This window comes from Oryctolagus cuniculus, chromosome 6, assembly GCF_964237555.1.
Source record: "Oryctolagus cuniculus chromosome 6, mOryCun1.1, whole genome shotgun sequence".
Lineage (NCBI taxonomy): Eukaryota > Metazoa > Chordata > Mammalia > Lagomorpha > Leporidae > Oryctolagus > Oryctolagus cuniculus.
Window position 1 is genome coordinate 107,259,342 of NC_091437.1, and position 19,419 is coordinate 107,278,760.

The 19,419-nt window shown below is 39.4% G+C and overlaps 1 protein-coding gene and 1 long non-coding RNA gene across 2 annotated transcripts in view; one reads left to right on the top strand and one right to left on the bottom strand.

Annotated features, from left to right (window-relative positions):
* The window catches only part of LOC138849933 (uncharacterized), a 41,559-nt gene extending 29,860 nt beyond the window's left edge, over window positions 1–11,699 (top strand). The window contains exon 2 of the long non-coding RNA XR_011389175.1: window positions 11,372–11,699. This is a non-coding gene — a long non-coding RNA (uncharacterized lncRNA). The remainder of the gene's footprint in view (window positions 1–11,371) is intronic.
* The window catches only part of SNX16 (sorting nexin 16), a 36,258-nt gene extending 17,265 nt beyond the window's left edge, over window positions 1–18,993 (bottom strand). Inside the window, exons 1-4 of the mRNA XM_002710662.5 lie at window positions 18,773–18,993; window positions 16,720–17,194; window positions 12,694–12,780; window positions 10,943–11,091 (exon numbers count right to left, since the gene is read on the bottom strand). Coding sequence (XP_002710708.2) covers window positions 10,943–11,091; window positions 12,694–12,780; window positions 16,720–17,094 — 611 coding nt within the window. The 5' untranslated portion in view covers window positions 17,095–17,194; window positions 18,773–18,993. The remainder of the gene's footprint in view (window positions 1–10,942; window positions 11,092–12,693; window positions 12,781–16,719; window positions 17,195–18,772) is intronic.
* Between the last annotated feature and the right edge of the window lie 426 nt (window positions 18,994–19,419).

Sequence of the window (19,419 nt, forward strand, 5' to 3'; positions counted from 1 at the left end):
ATATTCATTTCACAAATGATACTAAAGTTCAGAGAGGTAAAATGACTTGCCCATTGTCATATAAGTACAATGGTAGAGAGTATAAATGTGCACTTTTTAAATTCCATTGCGTTATGTTTGGGTTCATTTGGATTTTTTTCTTTGCTGAACACTTCTCTTTGAATACATTCAACTTCTCTATATTCCTATTTAGTTGTAGCCTATAGAGTATTACAACTGGTTTCATAGTTCAGAGAACAGGACTACCACATGGTCTACTGGTTCAGTTATTAGACTTTTACCTACCCATTATTCATAATGGAGTAACTCCTATTAGATAAAAAGAAGCCACAGCAGGGTGAGGGGAGTTCAGAACAAGCCAAAGGAAATAAAACTGATCCGGGATTTGGGTAAAATCTGAGAGAACAGCGTTTACAATTGAAAGGGAAACTCTAAGAAGCACATGGAAGGGTCTTATTTAATGCTTTCAATATATGACAGCCAAATGTGACAGATTATTTTCTTACTGGTTAATATCCAAATTTCCTTATAGTTTAATAATGACTTAACGTATACAGGTTAATCTAATTATTGGGCTGTTGTTGCTAGGAAAGGAACAGAGGGTAAAGGTGTGCGCGCACGCGCGCGCGCGCACACACACACACACACACACACACACACACATTCCTCTTTGTACCTTTAGTTTCCAATTGAACTTTAGCCAAGATTAACAGTGGTGCTGACAGTGTGCCCAGAAACTGGATGAATCTTTTGGAGTGCTATTCTATTTCTTTATACTTCCCTGAAAATCTTCATGCGCTATGGTTTATAGGAGTACTACTTAAATGAAATAAAAAAGATTTCTTAAATATTTTAAAATATAGTTCCAAGGACACATTCCATATCCTACTTTCTTTAATTTGCAGTGTAAGAATGAAATTTGAAATTGGCTTTACAACTTTAATTAACAAAACACTTTTTCAGAGGCTCGATACATTTTCTCTTCAGAAGGCAGAGGAGGAAGAGAGTCAACACCCTCAAAATCTATTCCTACACAAGTAGAGGACACACAAGAGAGTGAGAAAATTTCTTTCTTCTCACCAATTCTGACACATCTCCTCCCCCCTAGGAATCTTTTACTCCTGCTTGAAAGAATTTTATTTAGACTCAATATTTATTGACATTATATGTCTGCCAACATTTTGCTTACTTTTTGGAAATTTTGGTTGTTCACTGATAGGTTCAATACAATCCCCTAATTTCTGTTCTGTGTTCATTCTTTGATGTTTGTTCTGACTATGATAATAACTAGGTAAGAAAAAAGGAAGAAACCTATCTAAGAAAAAAACCACACAATCTAGAATTAAAAGCAAATACTCTATATCATCCAATTCCTTTTATTAGGTAGAATGTTTTTAGTATGCCTGGGAAAATTCCACTTTAAAAGTGGCATCATGGGGGTGGGTGTTTGGCTTGGCAGTGAAGACACCTCAAGTTAGGATGCCCACATTCCACATTGGAATGCCAGGTTTCACTATCAGGAACAGCTTGCGATTTCAATTTCCTGCTAAAATAGATCCTAGGGTGTGGCAAGTGATGGCTCAATTAATTGGGTTCCTGGGGCAGGTGCCATGGCGCACTAGGTTAATCCTCCGCCTGCGGCACTGGCATCCCATATGGGTGCTGGGTTCTAGTCCTGGTTGCTCCTCTTCCAGTCCAGTTCTCTGCTGTGGGCCCGGAAGGCAGTGGAGGATGGCTCATGTGCTTGGGCCCCTGTACCCACATGGGAGACCAGGAAGAAGCACCTGGCTCCTGGCTTTGGATCGGCGCAGCGCTGGCCATAGTAGCCATTTGGAGGGTGAACCAACGGAAGGAAGACCTTTCTCTCTGTCTCTCCCTCTCACTGCCTAACTCTGTCAAATAAAAAAAAGAAAAAGAAAAAAGAAAAAAAATTGGGTTCCTACACTCATGTAGGAAATCTGGGATGAGTTCCCAGCTCCTGACTTTGGTCCCCCATCTGTTGTGGGCATTTGAGGATTGAACTGGTGTATGGTAGCATTCTATCTGTCTTGCTGAATCTCAAATAAATAATGGAATAAATAAAAATTGGGATTAGTTGTTGACTTAAATTTTTCAAAGATAGGGAGAAAACAGGTAGTATCCTTCAGCATTGTTTTTATTATCAGAGCAAATTTTTACTATAACTTCAACTCCTTTTGTTCTCCTAAAAATGTGTTCTTAAGAGTTCTACTGTATTTTCAGACTATGCATTTAATCTAATTCTATCCAGTGAATCTTCACTCTATAGTTACTGTTCCTATTTTTTTCATATTTGTTTACAGTCCACAATTTTTTTTGAAAAAGGTAATTTAACAGCCAAATGTACATTCTGTTTCTCCCCCTACAGGTTTGTGTGTGCTCATGTATAACTTTTTATTTAATTTGAGGGGGGAAACAGAGAGAGAAAAGAGAGCTATCCCATCTACTCATTCACTCTTCAAATGCTATGAAAGCTGAGGCTGGGCAAGGCTGAAGTCAGGGGCCAGCAAATCTGTCCAGGTCACCAACATGGGTGGCAGGGCTGCAACTACTTGAGTCACCTCCTCCTGCTTCCCAGGGTATGTATTAGCAGGAACCTGGAATCAGGAGTTGAGCAGGGATTTGAATCCAGGCACTCTGATATGGGAAACTGGAGCCCCAATCAGTGTCTTAACCATCATGCCAAATATTCATCTCAAAATGTATATTTTAAAAGAAAACAAAACACAACAGGAGAAAGCCTAGAACTCATTAAAAGAATAATTAAGAATTAGGTAAAATGTATCAGAAACACCAGATACCAATTCTGCCAAAGCTAAATTGGGCACAAAAAGTCATTGTACAAAAACATTACTGAGGGATTTTAGATAGAAATATTATACCAGTTTATATTTCTCTTTGGTATTCTCCAATAGATAAAAGAAAATAATGAAAAAGTAGATATTAAATATTACCTTGAGTCTAAGGACTCAGGAATCAAGGTTGGAGAAGGACACACTGTATGAGATGGGTGCATAGCTGTGAGGTTAAAGGGTTCACACTTAGGTTCCTGTGGTGGATATGATAGCCTGACAGTGGGGGACCGTAGTCATCTCCCACCTAGATACCTTTACCTCACTGGTATCCCCATCATCAGCTTCACCCCTTCTAATCCAGAATACAGAAGTCTATCCAGGGCTCCTCTAGCAAGGGAGAACAAAGCCAAGTTCTTTGTGTTGCATGAAGCACCAATGACACTTCAGCAACAGTACACCCTCCAGCCTACTGTGTTGTCTCATGTTTTAGTGCCTTTGTTCATGCTTGTGGCTATTCTCCTGGAACACCTTTCCTACTTCTACCTGGTTAACTCTTACTCATCCTTTATGACCCTGACTAAATTTCTTTATCCTAGTGTTCTATGCATTACCATAGTACCTTGAAAAGATTCCTCTCGGACCATCAAAGGAGGTACCTTTCTATGAAGGGAGGAGAGAATTTCCACTTTGATTATGGTCCTGTAAATAATGCTGGAGTTTGTGGACTCAATAGGCTTCCACAGCCCTGGCAGCTCGTGCCAAGAGCCTCGGATGATCACTGACGTCATAAATAAAAGTATCAACTGTTAAATCAACAACAGGATTCACTTTGTACTTGCTCCCCTTTTAGGGACCTCTGTCCTTAATGAGTTGTACTATGAGAATTAAGGGTAAAACTAGTCTTCAAACAGTACTTTATACTTTGTGTGTCTTTGTGGGTGTAAACTGTTGAAATCTTTGCTTAGTAGAGTTGATCTTCTGTATATAAAGATAATTAAAAATGAATCTTAATGAAGAATGGGATGGAAGAGGGAGTAGGAGGTGGGCCAGTTTGGGGGTAGGAGGGCAGGTATGGGAGGAAGAACCACTATAATCCAAAAGTTGTACCTATGAAATTTACATTTATTAAATAAAAGTTTTCTAAAAAAAAAAAAAAAACCAAAAAACAAAAAAAAGCCCACAAAAAAGATTCCTTTCATAGGACTTGTTACGCTGTATTATTAGTAGCATCTATTTACCAAGCAGTCTGCCCCCTAAAAATGTAGATACACTTCTGAACTGTGCAGATGATATCCAAATCAACGAGCGCAGCACAGAATATTTAACAAATAATGTATTTATTTATAAGAGTTATGCAATTAGAAAGTAACTTATGAAACAGACTATTTAAAAACTATTTAGAACAAATTTCTTTTTTTAACTTTCATTTAATAAATATAAATTTCCAAATTACAACTTCTGAATTATAGCCCCTCCCCCCATAACCTTCCTCCCACCTGTAACAATCCCATCTCTCACGCCCTCTCATCCCATTCTTTTTTTTTTTTTTTTGACAGGCAGAGTAGACAGTGAGAGAGTGAGAGTGAGAGTGAGAGTGAGAATGAGAAAGAGAAAGGTCTTCCTTTTCCATTGGTTAACCTCCTAATGGCCGCTGTGGCTGGCGTGCTGTGGCCGGCGCACCATGCTGATCTGAAGCCAGGAGCCAGGTGCTTCTCCTGGTCTCCCATGTGGGTGCAGGGCCCAAGGACTTGGCCATCCTCCACTGCCTTCCTGGGCCACAGCAGAGAGCTGGACAGGAAGAGGAGCAACCGGGACATAATTCGGTGCCCCGGCAGGGACTAGAACCTGGGGTGCCGGGGCCGCAGGTGGCGGATTAGCCTAGTGAGCCGCCGCGCCGGCCTCTCATCCCATTCTTCATCATGAATCATTTTCAGTTATTTTATATACAGAAGATCAACTTAGTATATACGAAATAAAATTTCAACAGACTACACCCACAAAGACACACAAAGTATAGACTACTGTTTGGGTAGTAGTTTTACCATTAATTTGCATAGTACAACACATTAAGGACAAAGGTCCTACATGGGGAGCAGGTGCACAGTGACTCCTGTTGATTTCAATTGACACTCTTATTTATGACGTCAGTAATCACCCAAGGGTCTTTTCATGAGCTGCCAAGGCTATGGAAGCCTCTTGAGTTCACCAACTCCGATCTTGTTTGACAAGGCCATATTCAAAGTGGAAGTTCTCTCCTCCCTTCAGAGAAAGGTACTGCCTTCTTTAATGGCCCGTAGAACAAATTTCTATCCACTGATATAGATAAAATTGTAGTACAATCAGCAAATTTGATATGGAATTTAGTTTTTAACAGCCTACTTTCACAAGAAAGTAGGCTTAGCAGAGCACAAACTCAAAGTCCTAGCTGTTTCTGATACTATGACTTCAACTAATAAAGATTCATTAAAAAGCTTACCAAAAAGAATTTGACATGAACAATTTTACAAGGAGATTCTGAGAGACCACTGAGCCCAATACTGTATTTTCCAAACAGGAACACTGATTAAAATCAGTTAAGCAATTTGCCTACAATTATTTTGTTTTTAAGCCCAGAAATCTTAGCTTTACTTAAGGTCTTTGAGATCCAATTTCATTAGGTAATGCATGCCTCTAAGTAGGAAATATCTGGCTTTATTACTTATAATATTCACAATTTAGCTCCTACCAGAATAACATTTTGTGGCAAAACTACTGAACTAATCTTAGCAGCTGTGTTGATTCTTACTATATGTTATTATATTAGCTACCTGCATATGTAACTGAATTTTTCTTTCATTTTATAAAAACACTAAGATTAACACAACTGCTCTTGATAATACCTTTATATATAAACCAATTTAGAGACATTAACAAAAATTTCCTGTGAGAAGGCAATTCATGTTCAAAATGCATAAAATAGTTACATTTAAGTATTCTTGTTAAAAAAACATAGAATTATTGAATTTTTATGACTAGAAGAGACCTGAGAGTTGTCCTCCAACCAAATGTATCCCATTTAATAATTCCCTCTTTAAAACTATTTATAGTTATCTAGGCTCTGAAATATTTAATGGTAAAGAGAAACTCACTTTTTAGAAGACTTTTATATAGGACAACTTGAAATGATAATAAACTGTTATCTGAGTGGATAGCACCTTCATTTTTAACTTTTACTATTATTCTGAATTCTATGTGTCAGTTTGCTATTCAAAACGAGGTCCCTAGGCCAGCAGTACCAGCATTACCTAGAAATCTGTTAGGAATGCAGAATATTCAGCTCTGACCTACTGATTCAGGGTCAGTGTTAACAAGATCCCCAGATGATTCACAGGTACACTACAACTGGAAAAGCACAACTCTAAGGCTAATCTATTTGATTAATTCTTTATCCCATTACAATCTTTCAAATATGTGAAAATGGCAATCATATCCTCCAAATACCTTTTCTTTTTAAAGGGTAAATGCTATCATTTCTTTGAATTGTTCCCTCACGTAAATGCTTGGATATTACTTTATTTTTTTAAAAATATGGACTATGGTTAATCCAGATCTCCCTTGAACTTTTTAACAAATGTAGAATTTAAACACTGTTTTTTTTTTTTTTTGGTATGGAAGCCCTTACAGATGGATAGTTATAAGGGAAAATACATAATTTTTAAGAATTATAAAGGAGAAAAAAATTGGTGAATAAGATATATGTGGACTAGTTTTGAAAACAGAAAAGTAACATATCTACTATAACTGATGATTTCAAAGTAGCAAAATATATATTTATATATTATATATTATATATATAAACATATTATATACATATTATATATATAAACATATTATATATAAATACCTATATTTTAACTATGACAGATTATATAAGGTTATCTTTACGTGTCCTTCCCCTTGACAAACTGTTCCTGGTATTGAACTTGTACCTTGTTACTTCTGCATTTTGATTACAACATTCTCTTTCATCTGTAATGTCCTTTTTCATCTTTTCTCTCCTGATCTAAATATGATTCATTTTTTATTTTGGCAATATTTTATACATACACACACACACACACACACTTATATATATGAAAGACAGGCAGACACAGATAGATAGTGATCTCCCACCTGTTGGTTAACTCCTCAAATTCTTGCAATAAACTGAAGCTTGGAGCAAGGAACTCAATTTGTGTCTCCCACATGGGTGGCAGGGACCCAAGTACTTGAGCCATCATTACCTACTGTCTCCCAGGGTTTGCATTAGCAGCAAGGTAAAATCAAGAGTAGAGTTAAGACTCTGACCAGGGACTAAGACGTGGGATGTGGGTGTCCAAAGTAGCATCTTAGTCTTTTAATTGCTATGCCAAAAGCCCATCCCACATGAATTTTTTAAAGTCCATTCTTCAAATTTCATCCTTTGGGAAGCTTTGTCTAATTCTCCTAGTCAAAAGTTATCTGCCTTTCTCACATTTAAAAGAGATCTAACTGTCCAACATCATCATTTTAGGGACATATACGTTTTGATTTGGTTTTTATGTTTGAAAGTAGGATCAGCATTTAATTCAGCTTTGTGCAGTCACAACACCTTTTATATTTTAAGCCCCAAATAATTATTGAGCAAGCAAAATCTCTAGTAAATTATTTTATCATGGAAATATTGCTTGCAAATTTGTGTTTTCTAAATGTATTTGAAAACAATATGCTTTTAAAACATTCAAACTAACAGTCCTTAATATCCTTCCAGTTTTCCCTTTCTTCCACTGTTTTGTCACATTTGGAGAAATTGCATGTTAATAACTGCCAGTTGTGTAATAGCCAGCTCTTAGCCAACATGAAGGCAAATTAATGCCTGTGTTATGAAGTGCTAAGGACATAGACAGGAATATATAATCTATTTATTTGAAAGGCAGAATTACAGAGAAAGGAGGAGAAACAGAGAGATCTTCCATCAGCTGGTTCACTTCCCACATGGCCACAAAGGCTGGAGACAGGGCTAGGCTGAAGCAAGGAACCTGAAGCTTCCTCTGGGTCTCTAACAGGCATTTCAAAAAGTACTCTGGGGGGGTGGGGGGCAGCACTGTGGCATAGCAGGTAAAGCCCCACCTGCAGTGCTGGCATCCCATATGGGTGCAATTCAAGTCCTGGCTGCTCCTCTTCCAATCCAGCTGCTATGTCCTGGGAAACCCAAGTCCTTGGGCTGCTGCTCCAGCATGGGAGACCCAGAAGAAGTTCCTGGCTTCAGATAGGCCCAGCTCTGGCCATTGTGGCCATTTGGGGAGTGAACCAGTGGACAGGCGACCTCTATCTCTGCTTCTGCCTCTAACTCTGCTTTTCAAATAAATAAATACATCTAAAAAAATAAAAAATAAAAAGACTGTGGTGTAGAAGGTTAAACCTCTACCTGCAATGCCAGCATCCCATATGGGCACTGGTTGTCAACTCACAGCTATCTGGCAAGAGCCCCAGTCTTTCTATGTATCTTCTAATTATTTGCTTTTGACTTATATCCATCTTTCTACCCATAATCTCAATCTAGCCTTCTAGGCTCTCAAATTCCACTTCCTACTTCCATCATTTTATTTGATTATTGCAAACAGCACTGATTTTCCCCTTTTCTGAGGTTATCATAGTTTTATCATCTACATTATACACAGCAGCAATTCATAAACTCCCTTATTGTGTTCAAACAGAAGCCTAATTTCTCTAACTAAATTTTAAGACAAATGAGTATATACTTGCTCTTTTATACCCTTCTTACTATGATAGAGTAAATGTTAAGATATAAATAACTCTTTCTCTCCTCCCCTCACTCACGTTTTAAACAATAATTAAGAAACGTTTTCCATTATGAAATAAAAAATGCTATTACCCATAAAAAAGATAGTGTGTACTCTTCAATAAACAAGGTATAAGCAACCTATTGTGAATTCAATTTATGTTATCTACTGTATTCCCTAAATGTCTAATGATATAATACACCAAAAGTAAGGCTAAATAAATGACATTGCTAAGATTATTTCACGTGAAACTTCTTAGAACCTTTATTACTTGAAGAATATCAACGTTTATTGCCCAACTTTTTTGACCAGGAGATTTTTCTTTTCCTGAAACATCTATATGTAAATGGAACAATACCACTACCACTGTTCTGAAGCAATCAGTTTTAGAAATGACAGGATCTTCAACGTCCCTACTAAAGTCTACACCAACAATTGAGATCTATTATCAGTAATTAAAAAATGGAGATGTACGTAAATACTTCAGCTAAGATACACTGTTCCTATTAAAAAATCAAGGAATCATAAAATGAGTTAATAAAGTTTATATTATTTACTATTTCATAAGATAAAATAAAATACCATATATAATAAATTTGATTTCAATTCACTCTTTAAATACAAAGACATAAAGTTTACTGAATAAGGGACAAGAGAAAGGGGATAGGATGTTAACTTCTTCACTGTAAAATTTCCTTTCATGGTAGAGTACAAAATATATTTTCTTCAAAGGCTGTCTTTGTAATTTTAGTGTTTGTTGACTTTTTATTCCTGCTTTGTGTGGCTGAATTAACACTAATTATTATTTTATTCTAAGTGATGTGAAAAACTAAGGAAAAGTGTATCACCCTAAAAGTATAGAAGTTCAATTAATTACATACAATAGGCATTAGGTGACACTTAGCCTCAGTGGAGAACAGGTGATCCAGACACTGAGAAAAGAACCCAGTCTTAAAGTGGTTCTGGGTGAAGGGTCAATCAGGAAAGACAGCTACCTAAGAAGTGAAGTTTCTGTTGAAGGATGAAGGATTGGAAGAGTTACTTAGGCCATGGTGTTTCTAGGGAACAGCATATTTGAAGTCCCTAAGGGATATAGGAGCACAGTATACAGAGAATGGGGGCTGAGAGAAAAATAAGACCAAGGTTGGACAGACAGGCAGGTAGGCAGGGATCAGATGATTTAATCCAACAGCATCACAAAAGCTCACTGTAGCTGTGATAGGCTACAGAAATACAAGAGGATGAAGAAGACCAATAGGAAAGATTTTAGAGTAATTAAGGAAGAGATAACTGCTTGGATTAGGGTAATGATAGCTGAGCTGAAGAAAAATAGAGGAGTGGTACTTAAAACATACAGGAAGGAAGAAGAAGGAATAAGGTACTTAGGGATGTGTCAGTGTGTCAAGATGATTCATGAGTGTTGGGTAGATGATGCTGCTGAAAATGTGGGAAAGTCTGGCGACTACTCTTTCAAATCTTTTTTGGGTCTCAGATAACTTTAAGAGATATCAGAGAGAAGTATTAAGAAGACAGTTGAGTATATGAATCTGGAGTAGGGAGAAAGGGTCTGGCTTAAAGAAAATGAGGAGAAACAGGCAGAGATTCTGGGAAGCCATTAACCTTAGGCAGCACAAATCAAAAAAGTGGAAGAACATGAAAAAATATGCTTTATGTGTAACACAAGGTAATATACATAAAGGCTGAGAAAAAAGGTAGAAAAGTGGTATAGAATGGTTTTCTGAATTGTTTCCTAGATTTATGTGAAAAACTGCTAAACACACTTATGGATATAGATATCTATATAATATGCTACTGCTGCATTGTAAATGCCATCTTCTTTTTCTCAAAATAGTTCTATTAAGTCATTAAGCAATTTTTTTATAAATATACTCAGAAGCAAAAAAAAAAAAAACTATATAGATTCTCTCCCTCCCTTTTTAATGGCATTTGGTATTTTCATATTGCCATCCTTATGTATTAACCTAGGTTCATAATTTTCATATTTTATATCACTTAGGTGTAACATATTACCTAGTATGTGAGCCATTTGTTTGATTACTAAAAAACTAAATTCTAAGTTTACCATTGGGTGCTTTGAGCAAACAGAGTACTGAACTTTTCACTTTACTGACTTTAAAAACCTCGATAAAAACAAAATGCCAAGCAAAGTTATTACAGAAAGGGAAGCAAGAAAATTCCATGTAATGCTTTATTAAAGATAAGTAATTATATTCTTATTCTATATTTTTGTGCATTAGTAACTGTGGTCCTACATTTATTCTTAAGTCGGTATGTTTTCATAACCACTTATTTCAATTTATTACATACCAGTTAGCAATGTCCTTATGAGCTACTAAATTTTGAAGAAATGCTTGTAATCCTAATTGTCTATCTTCTAAGAAGTCGGCATTGTAGTTATCCTTAAACCATCGTTTTGGTGGAAGTGCTAATCGAAAGCCTGGAAACATCTCTTTTAACTGAAAAAGAAAAAATAAAGTGCAATGTTTAACACAATTATATGAATTTTACAAAATCTACCCAGTTGACTATGTGAACTCATTAGTGAAATAATCCTAAAATAAGAGAATTAGATTCAGCTACACTTTTTGTGTCTCGTTTTATTTCTTAACTTCTAATATAAGTGGAGTTGTAGGTGCTGTTATCCTTGCCAAAACTTGACATCTTCCATGTTTTAATGCTAATCATTATAGTGAATGTGTAGTAGCACCTCACCATGGTTTTAATTTGCAATTCTAGGGGCTGGCGCTGTGGCACAGTGGGTTAACGCCCTGGCCTGAAGCGCTGGCATCCCATATGGGTGCCGGTTTGAGACCCAGCTGCTGCTCTTCTGATCCAGCTCTCTGCTATGGCCTGGGAAAGCAGTAGAAGATGGCCCAAGTTCTTGGGCCCCAGCACCCATGTGGGAGACCTGAAGACGCTCCTCGCTCCTGGCTCTGGATTGGCTCAGCTCCAGCTGCTGCGGCCAACTGGGGAGTGAACCAGTGGATGGAAGACCTCTCTCTCTGCATCTCCTCTTTCTGTGTAACTCTGATTTTCAAATAAATACATAAATCTTTTAAAAAAATTTGCAATTCTCCTGCTTATTTGCCAAAGTATCACAGTTCTTGTGTTCAAGTATCCCTTATGTAGTGTCCTAAGTAACAATGACTACATCATTCAATGAACTTCATCTCCATCTCAAGTAGGTATTATCTCACATCATCACAAGTAGGGTGAGTACAGTGCAAATAAGACAACTTGAAAGAGAATGAGACCACATTCATATAATTTTTATTATAGTATACTGCTATAACTGTCCTATTTTATGATTAGTTGTTGTTAGGCTCTTAATGTGCCTAATTAGTAAATTCAATTCTTATGACAGATACGTATAGAAAAAAACTGTGTATAGGGTTTGGTATTACCTGCAGTTTTAGGCACACACTGGGGCTGTTGGAATGTATCCTCCATGGTTAAGAGGGCATTTCTGAAGGAGCCAAAGAAGGAGCTACCTTTCTCTAAGCAGAGAACCTCCACTTTGATTATGGCCTTGTCTAAATAATGTCTCTATGTGGTAAAAATGATCTCTGGCAAGTAAGGAAACAGTGATAAGTACCTGGTTCCTGCCATCGGATCAGCGTGGTGCGCCGGCCGCGGCGGCCATTGGAGGGTGAACCAACGGCAAAGGAAGACCTTTCTCTCTGTCTCTCTTTCTCACTGTCCACTTCTCCTGGTCTCCCATGGGGTGCAGGGCCCAAGGACTTGGGCCATCCTCCACTGCACTCCCTGGCCACAGCAGAGAGCTGGCCTGGAAGAGGGGCAACCGGGACAGATTCCGGCACCCCGACCGGGACTAGAACCTGGTGTGCCGGCACCACAAGGCGGAGGATTAGCCTAGTGAGCTGAGGCGCTGGCTCTTCAAGGCTATTAAAGTGAAACTCTTTCATATTTTTGGAAACTAGCAAAGATTTCACTTGAATAATTAAAAGGAGAAAAAAACCCACAAATTCAAGAGGAGTTATGGAACAAATAATAAATCAAAACTGAAAAATCAGTTTGGGATTTATTAAAGCACTCACTTTGTCATTAAGCCTGGAGAAGTCAGTGTATCTTCTGAAAACTACCCAGCTTTCTTCTGCGTTTTTCTTTACAAGTATTTTATACACCTGGTGAGAGAAAGAGAGGGAGAGGGAGAGAGAGAGAGTTAAAAATGCAAGTCTGATATTTTAAAGACTTTTAGTGATAAGCCAGACTACATAAATTACTATGTAAAAAACATCAGCAATCACTGAAACCATTAAATATACAAATATAAGCACCAAAGCAAGTTTTCTTAATATCAAAGTAACAAACATGAGACAAACTGCTTTTTCTGTGTACACTAATAAAGAACTCATTTGCTAACAAAAAGTGTTTTATGCCAACATTTTTAATAGAAAACTTCTAATAAATATAAATTTCGAAAGTACAACTTTTGGATTATAGTGGTTCTTCCCCCCATAACCACCCTCTCACCCACAAACCATCCCAGCTCCTCCCATCCCATTCTTCATGGATTCATTTTTAATTATCTTTATATACAGAAGATCAACTCTATGCTAAGTAAAGACTTCAACAGTTTGCATCCACACAGACACACAAAGTATAAAGTACTGTTTGAGTACTAGTTATACCGTTAATTCTCACAGTACAACTCATTAAGGACAGAGGTCCTACATGGGCAGCAAGTGCACAGTGACTGTTGTTGATTTAATTGACCCTATTATTTATGTCAGTGATCACCCGAGGCTCTTGTCATGAGCTGCCAAGGTTATGGAAGCCTCCTGAGTTCACAAATTCCGACCTTATTTAGATGAGGTCATAATCAAAGTGGAAGTTCTCTCATCCTTTCAGAGAAAGGTACCTCCTTCTTTGATGACCCCTTCTTCCCACCGGAACCTCACAGAGATCTTTCATTTAGGCCATTTTTTGCCACAGTGTCTTGCCTTTCCCATGCCTGAAATACTCTCAGGGGCTTTTTAGCCAGATCTGAATGCCTTAAGGTGCTGTTTAGGGCATTTGTCACTCTATGAGTCTGCTGTGTATCCCACTTCCCATGTTGGATTGTTCTCTCCTTTTTAATTCTATCAATTGTTAGCAGACTTTGGTCTTATTTATGTGATCCCTTTGACCCTTAATCTTATCGTTATGAACTTAAACTAATCACTTTAACAAGTAAGATGGCATTGGTACCTGCCAACTTAATGGGATTTGGAGTACCATGTATACCAACGCTTTTTAAAATTCATAAGAGGCAATTATGCTTGAAGAAGCTATAAAAAAAGCTGCATTTATTCTATAATTTCATTTTTAAATCTAACTACCAAGCAAAGTGTTTAAATAGGATCAGTTTTAACCAAGTCTGAAATATAAACCATATCTATACATTAGATAAAATTTTACATTTTTATAATTATTTATAATTATCTAAGCTATTAATAGAAACACTTGGGTTGAAACAAGTCAACATATTTTAAAAAGAACATAGTAGGGGCTGGCACGGTTGCGTAGTGGGTAAAGCCACCTGCAGTGCCGGTATCCCCTATGGGTGCCGGTTTGAGACCCAGCTGCTCCACTTGGGCCCCTCTACCTGTGTGGGACTCAGAAGAGGCTCCTCGCTTTGGACTGGCACAGCTCTGGCCATCGTGTTCAACTGGGGAGTAAACCAGTGGATGGAAGACTTCTCTCTCTGCCTCTCCTTCTCTCTCTGTGTATCTCTGACTTTCAAGTAAATAAACAAATCTAAAAAAAGGCCTCCATTTTTAAAGGTAAATTTTTTTAAAGATTTACTTATTTATTTGGAATTCAGAGTTATACAGAGGGAGGCAGAGAGAGGGGGAGAGGGGGAGAGGAGAGAGAGGGGCAGGGGGAGAGAGGGAGGGGAGAGAGAGAGAGAGAATGTCTTCCATCTGATGGTTCACTCAATTGGCCACAATGGCTGGAGCTGTGCAGATCCGAAGCCAGGAGCCAGAAGCTTCTTCCTGGTGTCCCACGCGGGTGCAGGGGCCCTAGGACTTGGGCCATCCTCTACTGCTTTCGCAGGCCATAGCACAGAACTGGATAGGAAGTAGAGCAGCCAGGTTTCGAATTGGCACCCACATGGGATGCGGGCGCTTTAGGCCAGGGCGTTAACCCACTGCACCAGCCCCAAAAGGTAAAATTTTAAAACTTAGTGATGACAGAATTTCTATGGTATTCTGTATTTGCTGAATGAAATGAAATTATTTTCAAAGAATTTATTTAAATAAAAAAATTTACTTAAAAGGGAAAGGTCGGGGAGAGAGGGAGATGGGGAGAGTGGAGAATTGGAGATTGATTTTCCAACCAGTGGTTCACTCTAAATGCTTGTAATGGCTGGGCTGGGCTGGCCTTGGCCAGGCTGAAGCCAGGAGGCAGAAACTCCATCGGTTTCAAGGGCCTAAGTACTTGAGCCATCACATATGCTGCCTCTGAAGAAGCACATTAGCAGGTAGCTAGAATTAGAAGAGGAGCCAGGACTCTAACCAGGCATTCAATACATGACATGAGTGTCTTAACTGCTGTGCCAAACACAAACCACAAAATCCTTTAGCTTTGAAATAAGGGACAAGTTATGTGTGTAACATTAAAGAACAGAGAACAAGATCATTTCCATATCTTTTCAAAAAAATTATTTATTTTGAAAGAGTTATTGAGAGAGAGAGAGAAAGAGAGTAAGAGACAGAGCTTCCATCTGATGGTTTACTCCCCACAAGGCTGCAATGGCTAGTGCTGGGCTATGCCAAAGCCAGGGGCTTTACCTGGGTGTCCCACTGGATGGCAGGGGCCCAAACACTTGGGTCATTTTCCATTGCTTTTCCCAGGCTATTACCAGGGAGCTAGATTGGAAGTGGGGCAGCTAGGACATGAAGCAGTGCCCATACAGGATGCTGGCGTCGCAGGTGGTAGCTTTACCCACTATACCACAATGCTGTCTCCTATTTCCATCTTTAACTTTGTAATATCTAAGTCTGGGGGAACAAGATTATATGGGTGACCTTTAAAGTCTGCAGAGAATCCTGATCTAAGAGAGTCCTAATGGGTATAAAAAGAAACCATTTTAGGAGTCATTCATTAAAAAAAAAAAGAGATAAATGGAGTGAAAAATCTTTGGAGCAGGAATAACTGATGCATTTGATAATTAGGTTTATCTATAAATAATCTATATTGACTTTGTTTTCCTGTTTCAGAAAATTAACACCCCCCCCCCCCCCCCGCCCCCAACTCCTACTCACCACTGTGGCTCCTGAACACTATTTCTCTAGGAAGCAAAAAGAACACTTTGGTGTTTTCCCTCTTGGAGAAAGCTTTCCTTCCACCTTTCATGCTTTCACTGAAAACTTCATGTGTAGTGCTGCTCACTCCCTTTCCAATGTTCTAGCAGTATTTATTGTTTCTATTCTTTATTTGAAATTCAGCATATATTACTTTGTACTACCTTTTTATGTAGTGTTTATTTTTGGATATGTATATGAACATATGCAGCAGCATACATTGAGCTATAAAATACATGCAAAGAAGCACACCAACCGTGAGGATATAACTTGATGAATTTTCAGGAGGTGAACACATCCATGTGACAAACAGCCAAACTGTGGTACATTTATATAATGGAATAATATCAGTAATAAAAATGAGCTACCTATTTATTATTTATTATCAAGGATAAATCATATAATGCTGAAAGAGACCAGACCCAAGAGCACATACTCAATAATTCCATTTATATAAAGAACAAAAAAGATCAAAACTAATTTAAGTTATCAGAAAAGTGTTGGGTTAGTGGGTTCTGACCAGCAGCAAGCAAGCTGAGCATTTAGGGTGTTAATAATGTTTCTCCACCTGCGTGCTAGTTACATAGGTGTGTCTGGTTTACGGAAGTATATTAAGGTAAAACCAAAGTAAAACCAAAGTTTACTACAGCATGAAAACTACTAGAGCTTTATGTTCAAGAAGTTATGTTATATGTTAATCAATTTAGCACCGGCTTAAACACACATGTCAGCCAATCTTTCACTTTCTCCTGGTGTACTGCAGTCAGTACTTACAGTAAATTTAGCTCTTTCTTCCATCACCTCATAACCCAGGATAGTAGGTGTAGATGGTCTCTCTTCAAAATTTACTCTTTCAGAATTTTGTTCCTCAGTTTCTCTAGGTCTAGCAGAATACTCAATGGAAGAATCTGTACCTGTAAATTTAGTCCTAATGAGGGGACTGCTACAAACAGATGAAGTACCATCCATTTGATCCGGAACAGTTGTCTGTTTAAAATTACCCATATTCGAGTCTTCTAACTGGCCTTTGGAAGAGTTTGAACTTGTTGAGGTACTGCCAAAAGAAGAACTTCTTTGATTTCTGTTGGCTGTAAAACTGGAAGCTGAGTTTCCTATGGGCATAGGAACTGGGACATACGGAGTGGCCATCTTCTTTTGGCCTTTGGAACAAACCTGCCCACTGTTGAGTCCGGCCACTTAGAGGTCAACTAACATGCAATCCATTATTTTCTTTTCAGGAATTCACTACCTAAAAATGAGATGGACATATTGAAGGGTAAGTCTTTAGTCTGGAACAAAATCAAATAGAAAAAAAATGTTTTCAGTTCTGTGAGAGTCTTTTATTTGGAATGAAAACATTTTACAAATCCCTTCCTTTAATTCCAATTATTTCTAAGAGCTTATTTTTGACACCCATGTTACATGTTACTTGTTTCCCATTTTATTTTCTGGTGAAAGATTTCTATAATGTTTATTTTAATCCAATTTTATCTCTATAAAAGAACTGGTAGGAAGGAGAGTAATTAAGACTCTTTGGAAGCTTTATTCTGTGTATTGTCCTGACAGCATTATATGCTTATCTTTCTGATAGTACACATACAATCTTGAGAGGGAACAAAAAATGAGGGAATAATTATTCCCACTGTCTTTTAATCAATGAAACTCTAAACACTTACAGGGATTAAAAACTGACTCAGAAGCTTAGATACTATGTGGTATCAGATGTTTTTAACGTAACATTTAATACAACTCAAGATCAACTGTATTTGAAAAATATAAGCAACAAATAATAAAACCTAATGAACATTAAATTCATTTCTAACAAGATTAAATGATTTAAAGTTTATTTTCCACAGCTTCCAAGTTATCACCAACTCTGCTTTGCAATAATCTGAGGGTTCTTAAACCATTCTCATGTTTAACCTGTTAAAAGGACCAGTCTATCTTGTATAGAAAAATTTCACAGCAACACAAAAAATAGGCTACTGTAAAGTTGCCCATTCCCAAGCTCATAAGAAATGGTAACAACTAAGATCAACAAAATGACAGGACTACACAAAACCTCAGTGGATCCGAGCGCCCAACTTCATCTCTGTTAACTCTGCCTTGAGAAAGAGGAAGAGAGGCTGCCCTGGACTTGGAGAGAGGTTGACACAGGAGTTTTAACTCAGCACGTGGCTCTGGGCAATCCTCCCCATTACCAACATTGAAGAAACCTGAGCTGCTGATTCACCGCTCCTAGCTTCCGCCTGAGGGCTTTCCAAAGGAAACAGTAAATAAAAGTTTGAAAACTTCCACCTGCTCAAGGCCCGGGGGATCGCCCCGCCCTTGGCCACTCCACCCACCACCCGAGGCCGCCAGGTAGTGACAGCGGGAGCGGCCCCTCCACACCGCCGCCGCCCGCGGCCAGAGCGCGAGCTGCCAGAGCGTAAAGCGTTCGGTGCTCACGAGGAGCCGTAGTCCCTGCAGGTCCCGGTGAGGCGATGCCCCACGGGCGGTCATCTCAGTCCCGCCGCGGGCACGCAAGCCGGCTGGCGAGAGGGGCGTGCGGCCAGAGGTAAGTGTAGACAGCCAGGCGCGGCTCCACCCTAGCAGGGTGAGGTCGAGGTCCGCGAAGGGCATCGCTCTGGGGCTGTGTGCGGCCGCAGACACCAGCCACTGCCGGGGCTCCCTCGGGGCCGAGACCCTCCCGCCGCCTCTCACACGCACGGCGGCGTCCGCGGTGCCTTTCCACTCTCCCACGGGCCCGCTTGCCGCCCGCCACACGTCCGCGGTGCAGGTGTCACACGCACCGGAGCCCGGACGGCGCCCGCCCTCCAGTTCTTACCTCAGTCCCCTCGGCAGTCGGACTCGAGCGCGCTTCCCGGGGACGGTTACATCGAACTCTTCAACCGCGGCTTCTCGTCTCCTCCCACAACACGGAAAAGCTCACGTGACTCTCGGTCCCAAATGCAGCCGCTGCCCACCTCACCCCGCCTCCGCAGGGCCGCCGGGCCCAGGAACGCCGCGAGGAGGAGGGGAGGGGCCGGGCGTGGGACCACGATCCAGGAAGTGACGTCGCGGCAAAGGCGCCAGTCTGGGGAGGCGCTGACTGGAGGTGTTGGGCTTCGGCTGTTTTGTAGCGGGAGGAAATCTACTTCCGCGGTGGGAAGTGAGTTTTCTCTCTGCTAGCTTTACGTTTGAAGTCAACTTTTGAGAACTAGAGACTGTGGTACCTAGTTTGTTTTACAGGTAATTAGAAGACTACAATTCCCAGGAGGCACCACATGCTAGCGTTATTCCGGCTTCATGCTTTGCATCATGGAACTTGTAGTCATAACCGGTTTGAGGTAGTTCTACACTATGGATAGATTTCCACAATTAGAGGCGTTTTAGGGGATGACAGTCGTTTGAGGAGTGGGAGGAGAGAACGCCACACATAGCCTGTGTGTCCTACATAATTCAGAAGTCCTCATTGGCAGATAACCGCTGAAA